Source organism: Odontesthes bonariensis, chromosome 6 (assembly GCF_027942865.1).
Source record: "Odontesthes bonariensis isolate fOdoBon6 chromosome 6, fOdoBon6.hap1, whole genome shotgun sequence".
NCBI lineage: Eukaryota > Metazoa > Chordata > Actinopteri > Atheriniformes > Atherinopsidae > Odontesthes > Odontesthes bonariensis.
The window spans coordinates 1,028,957-1,051,712 of NC_134511.1; the positions used below are offsets into that span (position 1 = coordinate 1,028,957).

A 22,756-nucleotide genomic window follows, 5' to 3' on the forward strand; every position below is an offset into this window, starting at 1 on the left:
TAAAAGGCAACGGGTATTTTATTTTGTGGAAATAACCGGAAGTGCGTTGCTCACAGTTGCTCACTGCGACGGTTTCAAATGTTGCTAAAGTTTACAGAGTTTAGAGCTTAAGGGAAATCAGCTTCTGGCCGGCTGATTTCGGCTCGTGCAGGAGCGAAATGCATTGTGGGTAAACGCTCTGCATACTGTCTGATCGATGAGTATACAGTATGGAAGTATGTAGTATGTAGGATGCTCCACCACCTAAAACCTCCAACCTGAACAACAACTGTCCTACCCAGAACCTTCACCTTTTCTCTCAAACCGATCATCCACCCCAGCTAAAACCTTCTGTCCCCACCAGGTACATCTCACCTGACATGGAACCACTGCCCATCTAAAGTTCTCCATGGCTGACAACATAATGTTCTATGTAACCGAGGTTCTCCGACCTGCCCTCGAACATCTAACAGGATTAGGAGGCCTTTGTCACAGGACTTCCAGCTTGTTGTGGGACCCGGAGGTTCGGAACCTGTAGTACCTGCACTTTGTACGGGTCTCCAGAGATGCGTAGAGGTTTGTCGGCCCCTGTTGGCATCGGGCCGTCCTGGATCATCATCATCTTCACGCCAGCTCGCTCCTGACACACAAAAATCAACCAAACACAGAGTTCATTAGAAGCAGAAATTAAACACTTGTGTCATCTAATGGACCTTCTACTTGGCCCAGGACCTTCTACCTGGCCCAGGACCTTCTACTTAGTACAGGACCTTCTACCTGGCCCAGGACCTTCTACTTAGTCCAGGACCTTCTACTTAGCCCAGGACCTTCTACTTAGTCCATGACCTTCTACCTGGCCCAGGACCTTCTACCTGGCCCAGGACCTTCTACCTGGCCCAGGACCTTCTACCTGGCCCAGGACCTTCTACCTAGCCCAGGACCTTCTACCTGGCCCATGACCTTCTACCTGGCCCAGGACCTTCTACTTAGTACAGGACCTTCTACTTAGTACAGGACCTTCTACCTGGCCCAGGACCTTCTACCTGGCCCAGGACCTTCTACCTGGCCCAGGACCTTCTACCTGGCCCAGGACCTTCTACTTAGTACAGGACCTTCTACCTGGCCCAGGACCTTCTACCTGGCCCAGGACCTTCTACTTAGTACAGGACCTTCTACCTGGCCCAGGACCTTCTACTTAGTCCAGGACCTTCTACCTGGCCCAGGACCTTCTACCTGGCCCAGGACCTTCTACCTGGCCCAGGACCTTCTACTTGGCCCAGGACCTTCTACTTGGCCCAGGACCTTCTACCTGGCCCAGGACCTTCTACTTAGTCCAGGACCTTCTACCTGGCCCAGGACCTTCTACCTGGCCCAGGACCTTCTACCTGGCCCAGGACCTTCTACTTGGCCCAGGACCTTCTACTTGGCCCAGGACCTTCTACCTGGCCCAGGACCTTCTACCTGGCCCAGGACCTTCTACCTGGCCCAGGACCTTCTACCTGGCCCAGGACCTTCTACCTAGCCCAGGACCTTCTACCTGGCCCATGACCTTCTACCTGGCCCAGGACCTTCTACCTGGCCCAGGACCTTCTACCTGGCCCATGACCTTCTACCTGGCCCAGGACCTTCTACTTAGTACAGGACCTTCTACCTGGCCCAGGACCTTCTACCTGGCCCAGGACCTTCTACTTAGTACAGGACCTTCTACCTGGCCCAGGACCTTCTACTTAGTACAGGACCTTCTACCTGGCCCAGGACCTTCTACTTAGTACAGGACCTTCTACCTGGCCCAGGACCTTCTACCTGGCCCAGGACCTTCTACTTAGTACAGGACCTTCTACCTGGCCCAGGACCTTCTACCTGGCCCAGGACCTTGTACTTAGTACCGGACCTTCTACCTGGCCCAGGACCTTGTACTTAGTACCGGACCTTCTACCTGGCCCAGGACCTTCTACCTGGCCTAGGACCTTCTACCTGGCCCATGACCTTCTACCTGGCCCAGGACCTTCTACCTGGCCCAGGACCTTCTACCTGGCCCAGGACCTTCTACCTGGCCCAGGACCTTCTACTTAGTACAGGACCTTCTACCTGGCCCAGGACCTTCTACTTAGTCCAGGACCTTCTACCTGGCCCAGGACCTTGTACTTAGTACCGGACCTTCTACCTGGCCCAGGACCTTCTACCTGGCCTAGGACCTTCTACCTGGCCCATGACCTTCTACCTGGCCCATGACCTTCTACCTGGCCCAGGACCTTCTACCTGGCCCAGGACCTTCTACCTGGCCCAGGACCTTCTACTTAGTACAGGACCTTCTACCTGGCCCAGGACCTTCTACTTAGTCCAGGACCTTCTACCTGGCCCAGGACCTTCTACTTAGTCCAGGACCTTCTACCTGGCCCAGGACCTTCTACCTGGCCCAGGACCTTCTACCTGGCCCAGGACCTTGTACTTAGTACAGGACCTTCTACCTGGCCCAGGACCTTCTACCTGGCCCAGGACCTTCTACCTGGCCCAGGACCTTCTACCTGGCCCAGGACCTTCTACTTAGCCCAGGACCTTCTACCTGGCCCAGGACCTTCTACTTAGCCCAGGACCTTCTACTTAGTCCAGGACCTTCTACCTGGCCCAGGACCTTCTACCTGGCCCAGGACCTTCTACCTGGCCCAGGACCTTCTACAGTTCTTATCCCAGCTGAGCTGGTTACCTGATCCACAACATTTTGAACTCCGGTACCGGCAGATTTGGGCTGAAGAACCTGTAACATGACACAGAACCAGAACTCGGCCACTCTACCTGCAGCTGCTTGATGGTGTCTCCTCCTCGGCCAATCACCAGTCCCACCTTGCTGGCCGGGATCAGCATCTCCTGCACCGAGGCGCCCCCCTCCCCGTCACCATGGAAACCCGGCCCGTTTCTACAGCGATCCACGATCTGGACCAGCAGCCGCTTCGCCTGCCTGAAAACAGCACAGAGCGGTTAGCATGTAGCAGCGTAGCCTCTGTGTTTCTGTGGCTAACTAGCGGTTAGCATGTAGCAGCGTAGCCTCTGTGTTTCTGTGGCTAACTAGCGGTTAGCATGTAGCAGCGTAGCCTCTGGCTGTGTTCGAAACCGCATACTACATACTCATCGATCAGACAGTATGCAGAGCGTTTACCCACAATGCATTTCGCTCCTGCCCGAGCCAAAATCAGCCGGCCTGAAGCTGATTTCTCTTAAGCTCTAAACTCTGTAAACTTTAGCAACATTTGAAACATTTTCAGGTGAGAAAGTAGTCGTTTAGATCCCCAACGTGTTGAAAACCTGACAAAATACCGGCTGTTTACAATTTTGTTCCCACGAATTCAGCGCTACTAAAGCTAGCCGCAGTGAGCAACGCACTTCCTGTTATTTTCACAAAATAAAATACCCGTTGCCTTTTATCATAGGGAAAGCCATTACCATACAATTGGTGCTTTTGTTTTGAAAACAGGAAGTGAACCTACCCTTGTTGTAGCTAGCTTGAAACTGACGTTTTTGACAGGAAATGACGATCGGCGACGTCACGTTACGTTGCATCTTGGGTAGTTTGAGTATGAGTAGTAACCCCATGATGCATACCCAACATTTAGGAGAATCTAGTACGCATCCGGGAACTTCTCGCTCACTCAAACTCACATACTAACTCTTTGAGTTAGTAGGAGTAGTAGGAAAAGTAGGAGAAGTATGTGGTTTCGAACACAGCCTCTATGTTTCTGTGGCTAACTAGCGGTTAGCATGTTTGAATGAAAGTGTGAAACTCACTCGATGCTCTCTGGAGTTCCAGTCAGCGAGCACGGCCGCTCCATCAGACCGCCGCTGTCTGCAAACACACCAACACAACAAGCTTCACTCTCAGGCGTGTTCTAAGGAACACCGATGCTGTCCGAGGACTTTAACTCACCAGCAGCGATCTGGATCTTACAGCCCGACTCCAGCTGGATCCTGGTGATCTGTTCTCCTCCTCTGCCGATAACTGGATCATGGAGAAGCAGGAACAAGGTTACAGAACACTTCTTAAAGCTCATTCCAGCTCTGCTCCACGGTTCTGGATCAGAGGAGATGCTCTTATCTCAGATACAAAAGGTTCTTCTGGGATCTAAAGCTTCTCTGATTCTACACGGAACATCACAGAGCTCGTCTCACTCAGTGGGGTCACATGGCACTGAAAGGATCGGATTATTGGCTAAATTACAATCAGAATGAGTTGAGCGAGGGTAATTCTCCTTGGATATATGGCGGTGAATGAATGGGATCAGAGGCACAAAGTGAGTCATACCCCGGTATGATAGGTGTACCCATTCCAACTATTGCTACAAAGAAGCTAACAGAGAACAGAAGGAAACTAGCAGAGAACATAAGGAAGCTAGCAGAGAACATAAGGAAGCTAGCAGAGAACATAAGGAAACTAGCAGAGAACATAAGGAAGCTAGCAGAGAACATAAGGAAGCTAGCAGAGAACATAAGGAAACTAGCAGAGAACATAAGGAAACTAGCAGAGAACATAAGGAAGCTAACAGAGAACATAAGGAAGCTAGCAGAGAACAAAAGGAAGCTAGCAGAGAACAGAAGGAAGCTAACAGAGAACAGAAGGAAGCTAACAGAGAAAAGAAGGAAGCTAGCAGACAACAGAAGGAAGCTAGCAGAGAACAGAAGGAAGCTAACAGAGAACAGAAGGAAGCTAGCAGACAACAGAAGGAAACTAGCAGAGAACAGAAGGAAGCTAGCAGAGAACAGAAGGAAGCTAACAGAGAACAGAAGGAAGCTAACAGAGAACAGAAGGAAGCTAACAGAGAACAGAAGGAAGCTAACAGAGAACAGAAGGAAGCTAGCAGAGAACAGAAGGAAGCTAGCAGACAACAGAAGGAAGCTAGCAGACAACAGAAGGAAGCTAGCAGACAACAGAAGGAAGCTAGCAGACAACAGAAGGAAATTAGCAGAGAACAGAAGGAAGCTAGCAGAGAACAGAAGGATGCTAGCAGAGAACAGAAGGAAGCTAGCAGAGAACAGAAGGAAGCTAGCAGAGAACAGAAGGAAGCTAGCAGAGAACAGAAGGATGCTAGCAGAGAACAGAAGGAAGCTAGCAGAGAACAGAAGGAAGCTAGCAGAGAACCGAAGGAAGCTAGCAGAGAACAGAAGGAAGCTAACAGAGAACAGAAGGAAGCTAGCAGACAACAGAAGGAAGCTAGCAGAGAACAGAAGGAAGCTAGCAGAGAACAGAAGGATGCTAGCAGAGAACAGAAGGAAGCTAACAGAGAACAGAAGGAAACTAGCAGACAACAGAAGGAAACTAGCAGAGAACAGAAGGAAACTAGCAGAGAACAGAAGGAAGCTAGCAGAGAACATAAGGAAGCTAACAGAGAACCGAAGGAAGCTGGCAGAGAACAGAACGAAACTAGCAGAGAACAGAAGGAAGCTAACAGAGAACAGAAGGAAGCTAGCAGAGAACATAAGGAAGCTAACAGAGAACCGAAGGAAGCTGGCAGAGAACAGAACGAAACTAGCAGAGAACAGAAGGAAGCTAGCAGAGAACATAAGGAAGCTAGCAGACAACAGAAGGAAACTAGCAGAGAACAGAAGGAAGCTAGCAGAGAACATAAGGAAGCTAACAGAGAACTCAAGGAAGCTAGCAGAGAACAGAAGGAAACTAGCAGACAACAGAAGGAAACTAGCAGAGAACAGAAGGAAGCTAGCAGAGAACATAAGGAAGCTAACAGAGAACCGAAGGAAGCTGGCAGAGAACAGAACGAAGCTAACAGAGAACAGAAGGAAGCTAGCAGAGAACAGAAGGAAGCTAGCAGAGAACATAAGGAAGCTAACAGAGAACCGAAGGAAGCTAGCAGAGAACAGAAGGAAACTAGCAGACAACAGAAGGAAACTAGCAGACAACAGAAGGAAACTAGCAGAGAACAGAAGGAAGCTAGCAGAGAACATAAGGAAGCTAACAGAGAACCGAAGGAAGCTGGCAGAGAACAGAACGAAGCTAACAGAGAACAGAAGGAAGCTAGCAGAGAACAGAAGGAAGCTAGCAGAGAACATAAGGAAGCTAACAGAGAACCGAAGGAAGTTAGCAGAGAACAGAAGGAAGCTAGCAGAGAACATAAGGAAGCTAACAGAGAACCGAAGGAAGCTGGCAGAGAACAGAACGAAGCTAACAGAGAACAGAAGGAAGCTAGCAGACAACAGAAGGAAACTAACAGAGAACAGAAGGAAGCTAACAGAGAACCGAAGGAAGCTGACATAGAACAGAAGGAAGCTAGCAGAGAACAGGAGGAAGCTAGCAGAGAACAGAAGGAAGCTAACAGAGAACCGAAGGAAGCTGACATAGAACAGAAGGAAGCTAGCAGAGAACAGGAGGAAGCTAGCAGACAACAGAAGGAAGCTAGCAGAGAACAGAAGGAAGCTAACAGAGAACAGAAGGATGCTAGCAGAGAACAGAAGGAAGCTAGCAGAGAACAGAAGGAAGCTAACAGAAAACAGAAGGAAGCTAAAGGAAGCTAGCAGAGAACAGAAGGAAGCTAACAGAAAACAGAAGGAAGCTAAAGGAAGCTAGCAGAGAACAGAAGGAAGCTAACAGAAAACAGAAGGAAGCTAAAGGAAGCTAGCAGAGAACAGAAGGAAGCTAACAGAAAACAGAAGGAAGCTAGCAGAGTCGAGGTCTTAATCCGATCCGATCCAGTTTATAGTCATATTAAGGTGTCTACATGCACTTAATAACTCATTCTGATTGTAATTTAGCCAATAATCCGATCCTTTCAGTGCTATGTGACCCCACTGAGTGTTTCCTGGGTCTCCGTAGGACCCCAGAGGCAATAACATGTGACCACATGCATGATGGATGTGTTTTAGTCTGGAACAGTGTGGGTCATGTGAGAGGTTCTGGATCAGGTTCTGGATCAGGTTCTGGATCAGGTTCTGGATCAGGTTCTGGATTAAATTCAACAGCAGACAGAGAGACTGAAGAGCAGAGGTCATACTCACTGAAGCCAACCATCCTGTCGGGGACCTTGTAATCCTCTGTGATTACCCTGCTGCAACACACACACAAACAGATATTAGGACGTCACCTGCTCCAGCTCCTTACGCACTGATTTGTTTCCTAAATATTCTTCCCATTTGTCTCGGTACCTAACTTACCGCTCTTACTCTAGCACTAGTTCTGCTCTTAGCTGTTTGGTTTTGGCAGGAAATGCACTTGTGATTTCTTGTGAGCTGAAGTTCTTTTTCCCACCGATGTGGAACACACTGATTGTAAGTCTCTTTGGATAAAAGCGTCTGCAGAATGACCGTAATGTGATGTATGTAATGTAATCAGAAAACAGTGTGTGTCCCTAAATGCTGCTGCAGACTGCAGGAGGACTGATCAATGACACGCCCCCCCGCTGAGTGAGTGATCAATACGAGCTGATCGCGTACCTTTGATGTCCCATGGCTGGTAGCTGGTTACCTACTGGGAGACAGAGACAGCGATTAGAACCTCCGACTGATCAGGAGCCATTTTAAAACATTTTCATCTCTTTTTTAACCCCTGGTCCTGTCCAGCATCATGACAGATACACGTCTGCTTTGGCAAGAGACACTTTCTGAATGTAAAGCTCCCCTTGATGCCCATCAGCTGCTTACACTGGAAAAAATGCTCCTCCAAAAATAAGTAAGAAAAACAACAAATACGAGACGTTTTAGCTTGAAATAAGTACAAAAACAACAAATAAAATACAAGATGTTTTTGCTTGAATTAAGTAAAAAAAAACAACAAATAAAAGATGTTTTTGCTTGAAATAAGTACAAAAACAACAAATAAAATACAAGACGTTTTAGCTTGAATTAAGTAAAAAAAAACAACAAATAAAAGACGTTTTAGCTTGAAAAATCTGCCAATGGAACTAGTGAAAATCGGCTTGTCAAGATTTCTTGAAATAAAATGTGATATTTGGGACTTTTGAGATAAAAGTGATCTTGAAATTAGCTTAAAAACCTCTTCAAATGAAAAAAAAAAAGCTTGTTTCATATGAAATCCGACTCAAAACAATTTTTTTTCAAGACTTTTTCATTTAACAAGATATTCCAGATGTATTGTATTAAAACAAGTCCCTATATCTGGCTGAAATGCTTGTTACACTGGAAAAAATCTAAATCTTATCAAGTATATTTGTCTCATTGAGTATCTCATTACACTTAATATAAGACACAACTGCCTAACAAGCACCATTTCAGCCAGATATAGGGACTTGTTTGAAGACAATACATCTGGAATATCTTGTTAAATGAAAAAGTCTTGAAAACAAATTGTTTTGAGTCGGATTTCATTTGAAACAAGCTTTTTTTATTTTTTATTTGAAGAGGTTTTTAAGCTAATTTCAAGATCACTTTTATCTCAAAAGTCCTAAATATCAAGAAATCTTGAAATCTTTTCTTCTTTCTTCCAGTTATTTATTTATTCATTTTATTTTAATAATTATTATTGCTATTATTATCGTTGCTTTTTTTCCTTGGCTGTACCTTCTTGTTCTATGTTGTTCACCGTTCGTAAATGAACAAACTGTGCATTAAGGTTCTAAAACGTCTCTGAGGTTCAGAGGCCCGGCCCGGGTACAAGGTTCTGGATGGAGTCCGCAGTTCTATCCAGAGTGGGATGAAACGGATCATTCAGCTGGAATCTTTGAAGGTATTCAGCTGAACCCGGATCTGGGTTCGGGTCGGGCCAGGGCGATTTATTCGGTTTAAATATTAAACCGAAATTTTATTTTCCTACGGTTTTTGAAATGGCCGAAGCGAAAGATGGCGATTTAAAAACATTTCCAGACTCCGCAGATTTGTTTTGCTTTAAGGGACTCCGTAGCGGCCTCCTCTCCCACTTTGCCTAATAATACGATCACATTCCCCGCGGCACCGACAGACGTAGCGTGCAATAAAAATGTCAACAAACAGAGATGAAGAAGAACTCCTTCCTAAAAATAGTTCGGGTACAAGCGGTCAGACATGAAACCAACAACTGTTCTGTGGAAAGTTTGGAGAAAGTCGATCGCTGCAAAACATGGAACAGTGCAACATGCCAAAGAGCCTCCAGCCAGAGGCAGTAGATAAAACCTGTAGACGACTTCCTAGAAAGTTATTATCATTTATTATTTACTATATTTCATTTTACAAGCTTTTTCAGGGATGGCCTGTAAGAGATTTTTTTTTTTCAGTTTGAAATTTTTGCACATTAATGACAGCCAACAGGTGCTGTTTTTATTTAATTTTTTTGTTTTTTTATTCTTGAACTGATTTGTTCACATCGGCCTAGACTACTTGGTAACCTCATTTATCATTTGGTAATCTCATTTGTGTCAATAAAGAAAATATGTATTTAAATTTTGCCTGGGTCTGGTTTGTTTAGGGAAAAATAGAATTTTTTAAAAAAATGTTTAAAAATCGAGGTTTAAATCGAAAATCGTCCATTAGTTAGAATAAATAAATAAATAAATAAAATAAAAACCGAGATTTTATTTTTAGGCCTAATCGCCCAGCCCCAGGTCGGGCCAACAAAGAAAACAGTTGGAGTCGAACATTAAAGATGGAGTCTGGTTCTGGTTCTGTGGCTCAAAGTAAAACCCATTAAAGCTGAGCAGACGTTAAAGGTCACATGTGCGGGCGCCTCACCTCCGTCCTCTCCTGGTCGCTTCTGGCCGGGGTAGTACAGCGAGGGCTCCACGCTTCCTGAGCTGTTGAGGTGGGACATGGCTTCTCCGCCCATTTTACCCACCATCTGCAACCAGAGGAAACACCTGTAAACATCTGGGAAAAGCCTGCTCACATCTGCAACCAGAGGAAACACCTGTAAACATCTGGGAAAAGCCTGCTCACACCTGCAACCAGAGGAAACACCTGTAAACATCTGGAAAAAGCCTGCTCACATCTGCAACCAGAGGAAACACCTGTAAGCATCTGGAAAAAGCCTGCTCACATCAGCATACAGGTGATCCCCACCTGTACCTGTCCTCCGAAACCTTTCATCTCAGCCTCTGAACACATGAAACATGAAAACCAGGCCAGTCCCAACACATCAAAACCTCATCAAACTGAACTGGAACCTCCTCAAACCGAGCTACAACCACCTCAAACCGAGCTACAACCACCTCAAACCGAGCTACAACCACCTCAAACCGAGCCAAAACCGCCTCAAACCGAGCTACAACCGCCTCAAACCGAGCTGGAACACCCTCAAACCGAGCAGAAACCTCCTCAAACTGAGCAGGAACCGCCTCAAACCGAGCCCAAACCGCCTCAAACCAAGCTACAACCGCCTCAAACCGAGCTACAACCGCCTCAAACCGAGCCAAAACCGCCTCAGACCGAGCTACAACCGCCTCAATCCGAGCTACAACCGCCTCAAACCGAGCCAAAACCGCCTCAAACCGAGCCAAAACCGCCTCAGACCGAGCTACAACCGCCTCAATCCGAGCTAGAACCCCCTCAAACTGAGCTAGAACCCCCTCAAACCGAGCTAGAACCCCCTCAAACCGAGCTACAACCGCCTAAAACTGAGCCGAAACCGCCTCAGAGCTACAACCCCCTCAAACTGAGCTAGAACCCCTTAAAACCGAGCTACAACCTCCTCAAACCAAACTACAACCACCTCAAACCGAGCCAAAACCGCCTCAAACCGAGCTACAACCTCCTCAAACCGAGCAGAAACCTCCTCAAACTGAGCAGGAACCGCCTCAAACCGAGCCCAAACCGCCTCAAACCAAGCTACAACCGCCTCAAACCGAGCTACAACCGCCTCAAACCGAGCCAAAACCGCCTCAGACCGAGCTACAACCGCCTCAATCCGAGCTACAACCGCCTCAAACCGAGCCAAAACCGCCTCAAACCGAGCCAAAACCGCCTCAGACCGAGCTACAACCGCCTCAATCCGAGCTAGAACCCCCTCAAACTGAGCTAGAACCCCCTCAAACCGAGCTAGAACCCCCTCAAACCGAGCTACAACCGCCTAAAACTGAGCCGAAACCGCCTCAGAGCTACAACCCCCTCAAACTGAGCTAGAACCCCTTAAAACCGAGCTACAACCTCCTCAAACCAAACTACAACCACCTCAAACCGAGCCAAAACCGCCTCAAACCGAGCTACAACCTCCTCAAACCGAGCCAAAACCCCCTCAAACCGAGCTACAACCTCCTCAAACCGAGCCAAAACTGCCTCAAACCGAGCTACAACCCCCTCAAACCGAGCTACAACCGCCTCAAACCGAGCTACAACCCCCTCAAACCGAGCCAAAACCACCTCAAACCGAGCTACAACCCCCTCAAACCGAGCTACAACCGCCTCAAACTGAGCAGGAACCCCCTTAAACCGAGCAGGAACCCCCTCAAACCGAGCAGGAACCGCCTCAAACTGAGCTACAACCCCCTCAAACCGAGCTACAACTGCCTCAAACCGAGCTAAAACCCCCTCAACCCGAGCCAAAAACGCCTCAAACCGAGCTACAACCGCCTCAAACCGAGCTGGAACACCCTCAAACCGAGCAGCAACCTCCTCAAACTGAGCAGGAACCGCCTCAAACCGAGCCCAAACCGCCTCAAACCGAGCTACAACCGCCTCAAACCGAGCCAAAACCGCCTCAAACCGAGCTACAACCGCCTCAAACCGAGCCAAAACCGCCTCAAACCGAGCCAAAACCGCCTCAGACCGAGCCAAAACCGCCTCAGACCGAGCCAAAACCGCCTCAGACCGAGCTACAACCGCCTCAGACCGAGCTACAACCGCCTCAATCCGAGCTAGAACCCCCTCAAACCGAGCTAGAACCCCCTCAAACCGAGCTAGAACCCCCTCAAACCGAGCTACAACTGCCTCAAACCGAGCCAAAACCGCCTCAAACCGAGCTACAACCGCCTCAAACCGAGCCAAAACCGCCTCAGACCGAGCTACAACCGCCTAAAATTGAGCCGAAACCGCCTCAGAGCTACAACCCCCTCAAACTGAGCTAGAACCCCTTAAAACCGAGCTACAACCCCCTCAAACCGAGCTACAACCTCCTTAAACCAAACTACAACCACCTCAAACCGAGCCAAAACCGCCTCAAACCGAGCTACAACCTCCTCAAACCGAGCCACAACCACCTCAAACCGGGCCAAAACCCCCTCAAACCGAGCCAAAACCCCCTCAAACCGAGCCAAAACCCCCTCAAACCGAGCTACAACCGCCTCAAACCGAGCTACAACCCCCTCAAACCGAGCCAAAACCACCTCAAACCGAGCTACAACCCCCTCAAACCGAGCTACAACCGCCTCAAACCGAGCAGGAACCCCTCAAACCGAGCAGGAACCGCCTCAAACCGAGCAGGAACCGCCTCAAACTGAGCTACAACCCCCTCAAACCGAGCTACAACTGCCTCAAACCGAGCTAAAACCCCCTCAAACCGAGCCAAAAACGCCTCAAACCGAGCTACAACCGCCTCAAACCGAGCTGGAACACCCTCAAACCGAGCAGCAACCTCCTCAAACTGAGCAGGAACCGCCTCAAACCGAGCCCAAACCGCCTCAAACCGAGCTACAACTGCCTCAAACCGAGCCAAAACCGCCTCAGACCGAGCTACAACCGCCTCAATCCGAGCTAGAACCCCCTCAAACCGAGCTACAACCGCCTCAAACCGAGCTACAACCCCCTCAAACCGAGCCAAAACCACCTCAAACCGAGCTACAACCCCCTCAAACCGAGCTACAACCGCCTCAAACCGAGCAGGAACCCCTCAAACCGAGCAGGAACCGCCTCAAACCGAGCAGGAACCGCCTCAAACTGAGCTACAACCCCCTCAAACCGAGCTACAACTGCCTCAAACCGAGCTAAAACCCCCTCAAACCGAGCCAAAAACGCCTCAAACCGAGCTACAACCGCCTCAAACCGAGCTGGAACACCCTCAAACCGAGCAGCAACCTCCTCAAACTGAGCAGGAACCGCCTCAAACCGAGCCCAAACCGCCTCAAACCGAGCTACAACTGCCTCAAACCGAGCCAAAACCGCCTCAGACCGAGCTACAACCGCCTCAATCCGAGCTAGAACCCCCTCAAACCGAGCTAGAACCCCCTCAAACCGAGCTACAACCGCCTAAAACTGAGCCGAAACCGCCTCAGAGCTACAACCCCCTCAAACTGAGCTACAACCTCCTCAAACCAAGCTACAACCACCTCAAACCGAGCTACAACCCCCTCAAACCGAGCTACAACCTCCTCAAACCAAGCTACAACCACCTCAAACCGAGCCAAAACCGCCTCAAACCGAGCTACAACCTCCTCAAACCGAGCCACAACCACCTCAAACCGGGCCAAAACCCCCTCAAACCGAGCTACAACCTCCTCAAACCGAGCCAAAACTGCCTCAAACCGAGCTACAACCTCCTCAAACCGAGCCACAACCACCTCAAACCGAGCTACAACCTCCTCAAACCGAGCCAAAACTGCCTCAAACCGAGCTACAACCCCCTCAAACCGAGCCGAAACTGCCTCAAACTGAGCTAGAACCCCTTAAAACCGAGCTACAACCTCCTCAAACTGAGCCAAAACCCCCTCAAACCTAGCTACAACCTCCTCAAACCGAGCTACAACCCCCTCAAACTGAGCTACAACCCCCTCAAACTGAGCCAAAACCCACTCAAACCGAGCTACAACCTCCTCAAACTGAGCTAGAACCCCCTAAAACCGAGCTACAACCGCCTCAAACTGAGCTACAACCACCTCAAACCGAGCCAAAACCCCCTCAAACCGAGCTACAGCCTCCTCAAACCGAGCCAAAACCGCCTCAAACCGAGCTACAACCGCCTCAAACCAAGCTACAACCGCCTCAAACCGAGCCGAAACTGCCTCAAACCGAGCTACAACCGCCTCAAACCGAGCCAGAACCCCCTCAAACTGAGCTACAACCGCCTAAAACTGAGCCGAAACCGCCTCAGAGCTACAACCCCCTCAAACTGAGCTACAACCTCCTCAAACCAAGCTACAACCACCTCAAACCGAGCTACAACCCCCTCAAACCGAGCTACAACCTCCTCAAACCAAGCTACAACCACCTCAAACCGAGCCAAAACCGCCTCAAACCGAGCTACAACCTCCTCAAACCGAGCCACAACCACCTCAAACCGGGCCAAAACCCCCTCAAACCGAGCCAAAACCCCCTCAAACCGAGCTACAGCCTCCTCAAACCGAGCCAAAACCGCCTCAAACCGAGCTACAACCGCCTCAAACCAAGCTACAACCGCCTCAAACCGAGCCGAAACTGCCTCAAACCGAGCTACAACCGCCTCAAACCGAGCTACAACCGCCTCAAACCGAGCTACAACCGCCTCAAACCGAGCTACAACCGCCTCAAACCGAGCCAGAACCCCCTCAAACTGAGCTACAACCGCCTAAAACTGAGCCGAAACCGCCTCAGAGCTACAACCCCCTCAAACTGAGCTACAACCTCCTCAAACCAAGCTACAACCACCTCAAACCGAGCTACAACCCCCTCAAACCGAGCTACAACCTCCTCAAACCAAGCTACAACCACCTCAAACCGAGCCAAAACCGCCTCAAACCGAGCTACAACCTCATCAAACCGAGCCACAACCACCTCAAACCGGGCCAAAACCCCCTCAAACCGAGCTACAACCTCCTCAAACCGAGCCAAAACTGCCTCAAACCGAGCTACAACCTCCTCAAACCGAGCCACAACCACCTCAAACCGGGCCAAAACCCCCTCAAACCGAGCTACAACCTCCTCAAACCGAGCCAAAACTGCCTCAAACCGAGCTACAACCCCCTCAAACCGAGCCGAAACTGCCTCAAACTGAGCTAGAACCCCTTAAAACCGAGCTACAACCTCCTCAAACTGAGCCAAAACCCCCTCAAACCTAGCTACAACCTCCTCAAACCGAGCTACAACCCCCTCAAACTGAGCTACAACCCCCTCAAACTGAGCCAAAACCCCCTCAAACCGAGCTACAACCTCCTCAAACTGAGCTAGAACCCCCTAAAACCGAGCTACAACCGCCTCAAACTGAGCTACAACCACCTCAAACCGAGCCAAAACCCCCTCAAACCGAGCTACAGCCTCCTCAAACCGAGCCAAAACCGCCTCAAACCGAGCTACAACCGCCTCAAACCAAGCTACAACCGCCTCAAACCGAGCCGAAACTGCCTCAAACCGAGCTACAACCGCCTCAAACCGAGCCAGAACCCCCTCAAACTGAGCTGAAACAGCCTCAAACTGAGCAGGAACCCCCTCAAACCGAGCAGGAACCGCCTCAAACTGAGCTAGAACCTACTCAAACTGAGCTAGAAGGCCCTCAAACCGAGCTACAACCTCCTCAAACCGAGCTGCTGAAACCCCCTCAAACTGAGCTAGAACCCCCTAAAACTGAGCCTCAAACCGCCTCAAACTGAGCCGAAACAGCCTCAAACAGAGCTACAACCCCCTCAAACCGAGCTAGAACCCCCTAAAACCGAGCTAAAACAGAGCTACAACCTCCTCAAACCGAGCCGAAACCGCCTCAAACCGAGCCAGAACCCCCTCAAACTGAGCTGAAACCGCCTCAAACCGAGTGGGAACCGCCTCAAACTGAGCTAGAAGGCCCTCAAACCGAGCTAGAAGGCCCTAAAACCGAGCAGGAACCGCCTCAAAATGAGCTAGAAGGCTCTCAAACAGAGCTACAACCTCCTCAAACCGAGCTGGAACCCCCTCAAACTGGGCTAGAACCCCTAAAACCGAGCTACAACCGAGCTACAACCGAGCTACAACCGCCTCAAACTGAGCTACAACCGCCTCAAACCGAGCCGAAACCGCCTCAAACTGAGCTGAAACCGCCTCAAACCGAGCAGGAACCGCCTCAAACTGAGCTAGAAGGCCCTCAAACCGAGCTAGAAGGCCCTCAAACCGAGCTAGAAGGCCCTCAAACCGAGCAGGAACCGCCTCAAACTGAGCTAGAAGGCCCTCACACCGAGCAGGAACCGCCTCAAACTGAGCAGGAACCCCCTCAAACCGAGCAGGAACCGCCTCAAACTGAGCTAGAACCTCCTCAAACTGAGCAGGAACCGCCTCAAACTGAGCTAGAACCTCCTCAAACTGAGCAGGAACCGCCTCAAACTGAGCTAGAAGGCCCTCAAACTGAGCAGGAACCGCCTCAAACTGAGCTAGAAGGCCCTCAAACCGAGCAGGAACCGCCTCAAACTGAGCAGGAACCCCCTCAAACCGAGCAGGAACCGCCTCAAACTGAGCAGGAACCGCCTCAAACTGAGCTAGAAGGCCCTCAAACCGAGCTACAACCGCCTCAAACCGAGTGTCATGACGACGGTAAAGATGACCACGCTCACAGGAGTTCTCCCGTGGCGCGCTCCTGTGACCACAAGTTTAGTTTAAGGCGGTCATAAAACTCCAGGTCCAGGCTGTTTTAAGGCGGTATTTCTCACATGAGAATCCAACCAGTTTAACATCTTTAGTCTGGTTTTATGCTAATTGTGTCGTTCAGGGACTCATTTTCAACCAACACGTGCGCTGTTGTCACCGAGTAACCATGGTGACGAGGCAGAAAAACGTACAGTTCGGTTGGACCGAACAAAAGGAGCAGCTAACTGCGTCATGGAAACAGTTAAAGTTTTAAAAGATGAAAGCTGTGTCTGCAGCATTTACCCGTTCCACGCTGGCCTTTTAGCTCTTTCGCTAAGCGGGAGTTCATGCTAACTTTGATTGCTAACTGCCCATGTTTAGAGGCTAAAACACTCAAAAGGCTCAAAAAGAGCTGATGATTAAAAAGTTCTAACAAAAAAAAAGATCATTAAAACCCAAATTGAGCACAGAGAAGAAAATTAAACTACTCGTTGTGACAGGTTGTGTCAAACTCTTTCTTAGTTATTTCACAATCGTGTAGCCTTCAGCGCGTAGCTTTCGGCGCGTCGTAGCCTTCGGCGCATCCTAGCCTTCGGCACCTAGCCTTTGGCGCCTAGCATTCGACGAGTCGTAGCCTTTGGCGCCTAGCATTCAACGAGTCGTAGCATTCGATGCGTAGTAGCCTTTGGCGCGTCGTAGCCTTTGGCGCGTCGTAGCCTTTGGCGCCTAGCATTCGACGAGTCGTAGCATTCGATGCGTAGTAGCCTTTGGCGCGTCGTAGCCTTTGGCGCGTCGTAGCCTTTGGCGCCTAGCATTCGACGAGTCGTAGCATTCGATGCGTAGTAGCCTTTGGCGCGTCGCAGCCTTTGGCGCCTAGCATTCGACGAGTCGTAGCATTCGATGCGTAGTAGCCTTTGGCGCGTCGTAGCCTTCGGCGCGTCGTAGCCTTCGGCGCGTCGTAGCCTTTGGCGCGTTGCAGCCTTTGGCGCCTAGCATTCGACGAGTCGTAGCATTCGATGCGTAGTAGCCTTTGGCGCGTCGTAGCCTCCAAAAATAAAGGTAAAAAACTACGAAACGAAGTACAAAATGTCATTTGTCCGTTTTACCTCAAATTTCTCAGAATAGTTTTGGTTTTTTATTTGTAGTTTCAAACTAACCAAACTGTTATTAATATAAGCTTATATAAGGAATATAAGCTGCAGATTTGCAGATAAAATCAGTCCGAGCCGCTCCAGACGAGGACTGTGTCCATGTCTGATGTTTGGGTTCTACTTTAGTGTCTCAGTGTTCAAATTAAAAGACTAAAGCGGGCTGTTTTCACAGATATGAAGCCAGCAGCCTGAGTGGAGCCTGCGGTGTGGGCTGGTTTCAGTAACCTGTGCGGCCTACGGACCTGCGGGGGTCTAAACTTCGTTTCCAGGCTGGCGGTGAGGATCCAAACCCAGGTCCAGAGTCAGAGGGACTAACTGGCTGCTTTGGTGGACCGGGGTCAGGTTCTGCAGCTCAGGTCACCATCATCAGAGCAGGTGCAGACATCCCAAGTCTCCTGGAAGTTCCGGGAGTCTCCCTGATACTGATAGTTAATCACGGATGCCCGCGAGTCGGATTAAATATCCTGGATTTTAGACTATGCGAGGGAGTGTTGTTGTTTTTTTTCAATGCGAGAAAAACCTGTGAAACCTGTGCGTATCTGTCCAAAGCGATGCTCTGCTCACCGAGCGTTCAGGGCGACTGCTTGTCAGAGCGCGCTGATTGCTTTAGTCAGCAAAATAAGCCAATAACGTTCGGTGTGGGAGGGCTTCGATTTACTCTCTGACAGCCACCTGAAGTTACCGCTCAAAACTGTGCATCCTGCCAAATGGCAGAGGGTGAATCCTGGAGTAAAAACCTAAAATATAAGACTGATTTTACAGCAGAACATACTAAAGTATATCCATGTCTAGTGAAGGTGAAGAATGATGACACCGTGGCGAGGTGCACTGTATGTAATAGTGACTTCAGTATTGCCCACAGTGGACTTAAGGACTGTAAAACATGTGGAGGTAGGCTGAACGCGCCATCATCTGCATTTTATTTCTGTAGGTTAAATAAAGTAAAACGTATCTTAGACTTATTTAAAGTATCAATACAGATTTAGTTACTAAATTGTGTAGGCCTATATCTAACTAGCCAGCTACAGTATCTATCTATATCCAGCCTGTCTAAGCCTTTTAAAAAATCCCCAATTTAATATAAAGGGGGGAAGGGGGGGGGGGGGGGGGGGGGTGTCAATAAGAATCTCCCTGAAATGAGTTTTTGGAACTTGGGATGTCAGCAGGTGAAGCAGCAGAGATAAGCTGCAGGTTGGGGGGCTCCGGGGGGGCGGACACACCTCAGCTGGCTGTATATGGCTCTGAGACTGTTGCATAACGCCAGCCTAGTTTCTAACCAACTTACAGTAAACAGCAGCCTGTAAAGGGAGGGCAGGGGAGGGGGGGGTCCGGCTCTGGAACACGGTGCCCCCCCCCAGGCCTGGGCAGGACACCCTGCGGGGGTCACGGAGCTCAGTAATAAGCGGTGAGCTGCGTCCCAATGAGGGGCTTTTCCACCGTGTTTCAGCCCCAAAGACCCAACAGGTTGCCCGCTACCTCAGTGACACGTGTGGCCAAACTTATGAACCCCCCCCACTTCGGTCACCCCCACCCCGGTTCCCCTTTGCCTCCCTCCGGGGTGACAGCTTCACAAACTCCCCGTAAACTTAACTCCCAGCACCGTGTCAGCCCGCACAAAGTGGACCGGACCCGGTCAGAAGTTTCATTTCTGAGCTAGTTAGCATGTTAGCATGTTATGCTAGCGACTGTTGCAGAAGTTCGGAGCAGCGGCAGCGCAACACGGGAGAATCCGAATAAAAGTGATCCAAACAATCCGGCTCGGCCCGGAAAGAGTGTGTGCCGAGCCTCGGTGGAGTTGTTACCTGCCGGGCCCTCTGTAAAACGTCGGCCAGGCCGTCTGACTTCAGCCCCGGCTGGTTCGCTGTTAGCCGGATTAGCTCGCTGCTTTGCTAGCTGAGCTGAAGCCGTCCGTCAGAGAGAGAGTGAGAAACGCGAGGTGTCACTCTGAGGGCTTTTTTCGGGAACCGACGGGAAGTGGCTGTTTTTTTGTTTTTTGTTTTGCACATGTGAGTCTGATCGACTACGGAAGAGTATTAGGGCCAGGCATAAGAAAAAATAATAACATTTTGCCTGTCGAGATTAAAGTCCACATGTCGAGAATAAAGTTGTTATTTATTTACGTAAAATTATCAACAAAGTTACTTTTTGTTGTTGTTGTTTTTAATCAAGTTAGAAAATATTAAAATATTTGATGAAAAGTACTTAAATTTGTTCATGAAACATTTATTTTTCCAGTTTTCTGATGTAAAAAAAACACAAAAAAACATTGAATCAAAAAAAAAAGACTAATTATGGCACTTTTTTGTCAAAATAATTTAAAATGTCACAGTGAAACTCAAGAAGCTGAATTTCTTTTTTGAACCTTTATTATTTTTCAGTTTCAGAAATAAATATGAACATCAGAAGAAAAACTGCGCTGGATGAGAGTTTCTTGAACCAGTTTAAATCACAGTTATACGTGTTCGCGGGCTTTCTCTGAGGGAGTGGATCATCCCGTTCATAGATGATCTCTGTCGCTGCTCAGCTGTTGGAAACTCGCTGCTCCATTTCCGCTTCCGCGTTCAGTCACGTGTTCGATCCGGCTCCACAGGTGGAGAGAGCCGTGAAGTTTCGGCCTCGGAGCTCCTGCCATGTTTGTTCGGTTTGTTTGTGTGTCGGTGACCTTTGACCTCTCTGTGTGTGTCAGTGACCTTTGACCTGATTGAGTTTGATTATGGATGATTTGCAGATTATTTCCGGTGTTTTAAACATCAGTTCAGAGGAATTTTCTCTGTTAATAGAACCAGAACCAGAACAAGAACCAGAACAAGAACCAGAACAAGAACCAGAACCAGCTACGCTTCTGAACCAGGTTTTTATGAACCAGGTTTTCCTCTTCAGGTTCTGAAAGGTGTGTTTTTACTGCTGACTCAGCAGTTTTCTCACAGAAACTGTTCTCTCGGTTTTTAGTCCAGCACCGAGTTCTGGTCCAAAGGACCGGTTTTTAGTTCAGGTTAACAGTTAGTTAACAGGTTAAAGGATGGAAACATGTCACTGAGCTCCGATTAAAACATTCGATCAACATTTAGATTCACAGATGATTGATTTTGTGCCCACTCACAGCCACCCTTAAGTTGACTCCGCCCCCTTTGCTAAGCCCCGCCCGCTCACATCCGTTCTGATTTTCATTTCTAAAGTTACGTCACTCCTTAAGTTGACTCCGCCTCCACTAAGCCCCGCCCACTCACATCCATCCTTAAGTTGACTCCGCCCCCTTTGCTAAGCCCCGCCCACTCACATCCGTTCTGATTTTCATTTCTAAAGTTACGTCACTCCTTAAGTTGACCCCGCCTCCTCCGCTAAGCCCCGCCCACTCACATGAACTCTATCTGAGGCTAATGTTCCAGCAGAGTTAGCTACAGACTGTGGATAAACTCTATCTGAGGCTAATGTTCCAGCAGAGTTAGCTAAAGACTGTGGATGAACTCTATCTGAGGCTAATGTTCCAGCAGAGTTAGCTAAAGACTGTGGATAAAGTCTATCTGAGGCTAATGTTCCAGCAGAGTTAGCTAAAGACTGTGGATGAACTCTATCTGAGGCTAATGTTCCAGCAGAGTTAGCTAAAGACTGTGGATAAAGTCTATCTGAGGCTAATGTTCCAGCAGAGTTAGCTAAAGACTGTGGATGAACTCTATCTGAGGCTAATGTTCCAGCAGAGTTAGCTACAGACTGTGGATGAACTCTATCTGAGGCTAATGTTCCAGCAGAGTTAGCTAAAGACTGTGGATAAACTCTATCTGAGGCTAATGTTCCAGCAGATTTAGCTACAGACTGTGGATGAACTCTATCTAAGGCTAATGTTCCAGCAGAGTTAGCTAAAGACTGTGGATGAACTCTATCTGAGGCTAATGTTCCAGCAGAGTTAGCTAAAGACTGTGGATGAACTCTATCTAAGGCTAATGTTCCAGCAGAGTTAGCTAAAGACTGTAGATGTGCAGCAGCCACTTTTCATCCCACTGTTTTAACAACTTGGTCCAGTTCAACGCTGGACTGAAGAAGCTGAGCCACAAAGAGGGATCAGTTCCAACTCTCAGAGCCTGAACTTCAGAGCAGGGAAATGGAAGCATCTGAGAAATAACTCCTCCTGGTTTATTTACTGAGTTATTTTCTCCGTTAGCAGCAGCTAAGGCTAACAGCTTAGCTAATGAAGGTGACGTACACCAGCTTCTAAGGAGTTATTGCTGTTCCTTTAGCAGCAGCTAACGCTAACAGCTTAGCTAATGAAGATGACGTACACCAGCTTCTAAGGAGTTATTGCTGTTCCTTTAGCAGCAGCTAACGCTAACAGCTTAGCTAATGAAGATGACGTACACCAGCTTCTAATAGTTATTGCTGTTCCTTTAGCAGCAGCTAACGCTAACAGCTTAGCTAATGAAGATGACGTACACCAGCTTCTAAGGAGTTATTGCTGCTCCTTTAGCAGCAGCTAACGCTAACAGCTTAGCTAATGAAGATGACGTACACCAGCTTCTAAGGAGTTATTGCTGTTCCTTTAGCAGCAGCTAACGCTAACAGCTTAGCTAATGAAGGTGACGTACACATGCTTCTAAGGAGTTATTGCTGTTCCTTTAGCAGCAGCTAATGCTAACAGCTTAGCTAATGAAGGTGACGTACACCAGCTTCTAAGGAGTTATTGCTGTTCCTTTAGCAGCAGCTAAAGCTAACAGCTTAGCTAATGAAGGGGACGTACACCAGCCTCTAAGGAGTTATTGCTGTTCTTTTAGCAGCAGCTAACGCTAACAGCTTAGCTAATGAAGGTGATGTACACCGTCTTCTAAGGAGTTATTGCTGCTCCTTTAGCAGCAGCTAACGCTAACAGCTTAGCTAATGAAGATGACATACACCAGCTTCTAAGGAGTTATTGCTGTTCCTTTAACAGCAGCTAATGCTAACAGCTTAGCTAATGAAGGTGACGTACACCAGCTTCTAAGGAGTTATTGCTGTTCCTTTAGCAGCAGCTAACGCTAACAGCTTAGCTAATGAAGGTGACATACACCAGCTTCTAAGGAGTTATTGCTGTTCCTTTAGCAGCAGCTAACGCTAACAGCTTAGCTAATGAAGGGGACGTACACCAGCTTCTAAGGAGTTATTGCTGTTCCTTTAGCAGCAGCTAACGCTAACAGCTTAGCTAATGAAGGTGACGTACACCAGCTTCTAAGGAGTTATTGCTGTTCCTTTAGCAGCAGCTAACGCTAACAGCTTAGCTAATGAAGATGACGTACACCAGCTTCTAA

General features: G+C 48.7%; 1 protein-coding gene across 2 annotated transcripts in view; it reads right to left on the reverse strand.

Annotated features, from left to right (window-relative positions):
* The window catches only part of LOC142381777 (far upstream element-binding protein 3-like), a 50,640-nt gene extending 31,303 nt beyond the window's left edge, over positions 1 to 19,337 (reverse strand). For both annotated transcript variants that reach the window (XM_075466984.1, XM_075466983.1), the window contains exons 1-8: positions 19,286 to 19,337; positions 9,637 to 9,742; positions 7,411 to 7,444; positions 6,976 to 7,025; positions 3,899 to 3,970; positions 3,760 to 3,817; positions 2,773 to 2,935; positions 521 to 619 (exon numbers count right to left, since the gene is read on the reverse strand). In XM_075466984.1, the coding sequence (XP_075323099.1) occupies positions 521 to 619; positions 2,773 to 2,935; positions 3,760 to 3,817; positions 3,899 to 3,970; positions 6,976 to 7,025; positions 7,411 to 7,444; positions 9,637 to 9,742 (582 nt within the window). In that variant the 5' untranslated portion in view covers positions 19,286 to 19,337. The remainder of the gene's footprint in view (positions 1 to 520; positions 620 to 2,772; positions 2,936 to 3,759; positions 3,818 to 3,898; positions 3,971 to 6,975; positions 7,026 to 7,410; positions 7,445 to 9,636; positions 9,743 to 19,285) is intronic.
* Between the last annotated feature and the right edge of the window lie 3,419 nt (positions 19,338 to 22,756).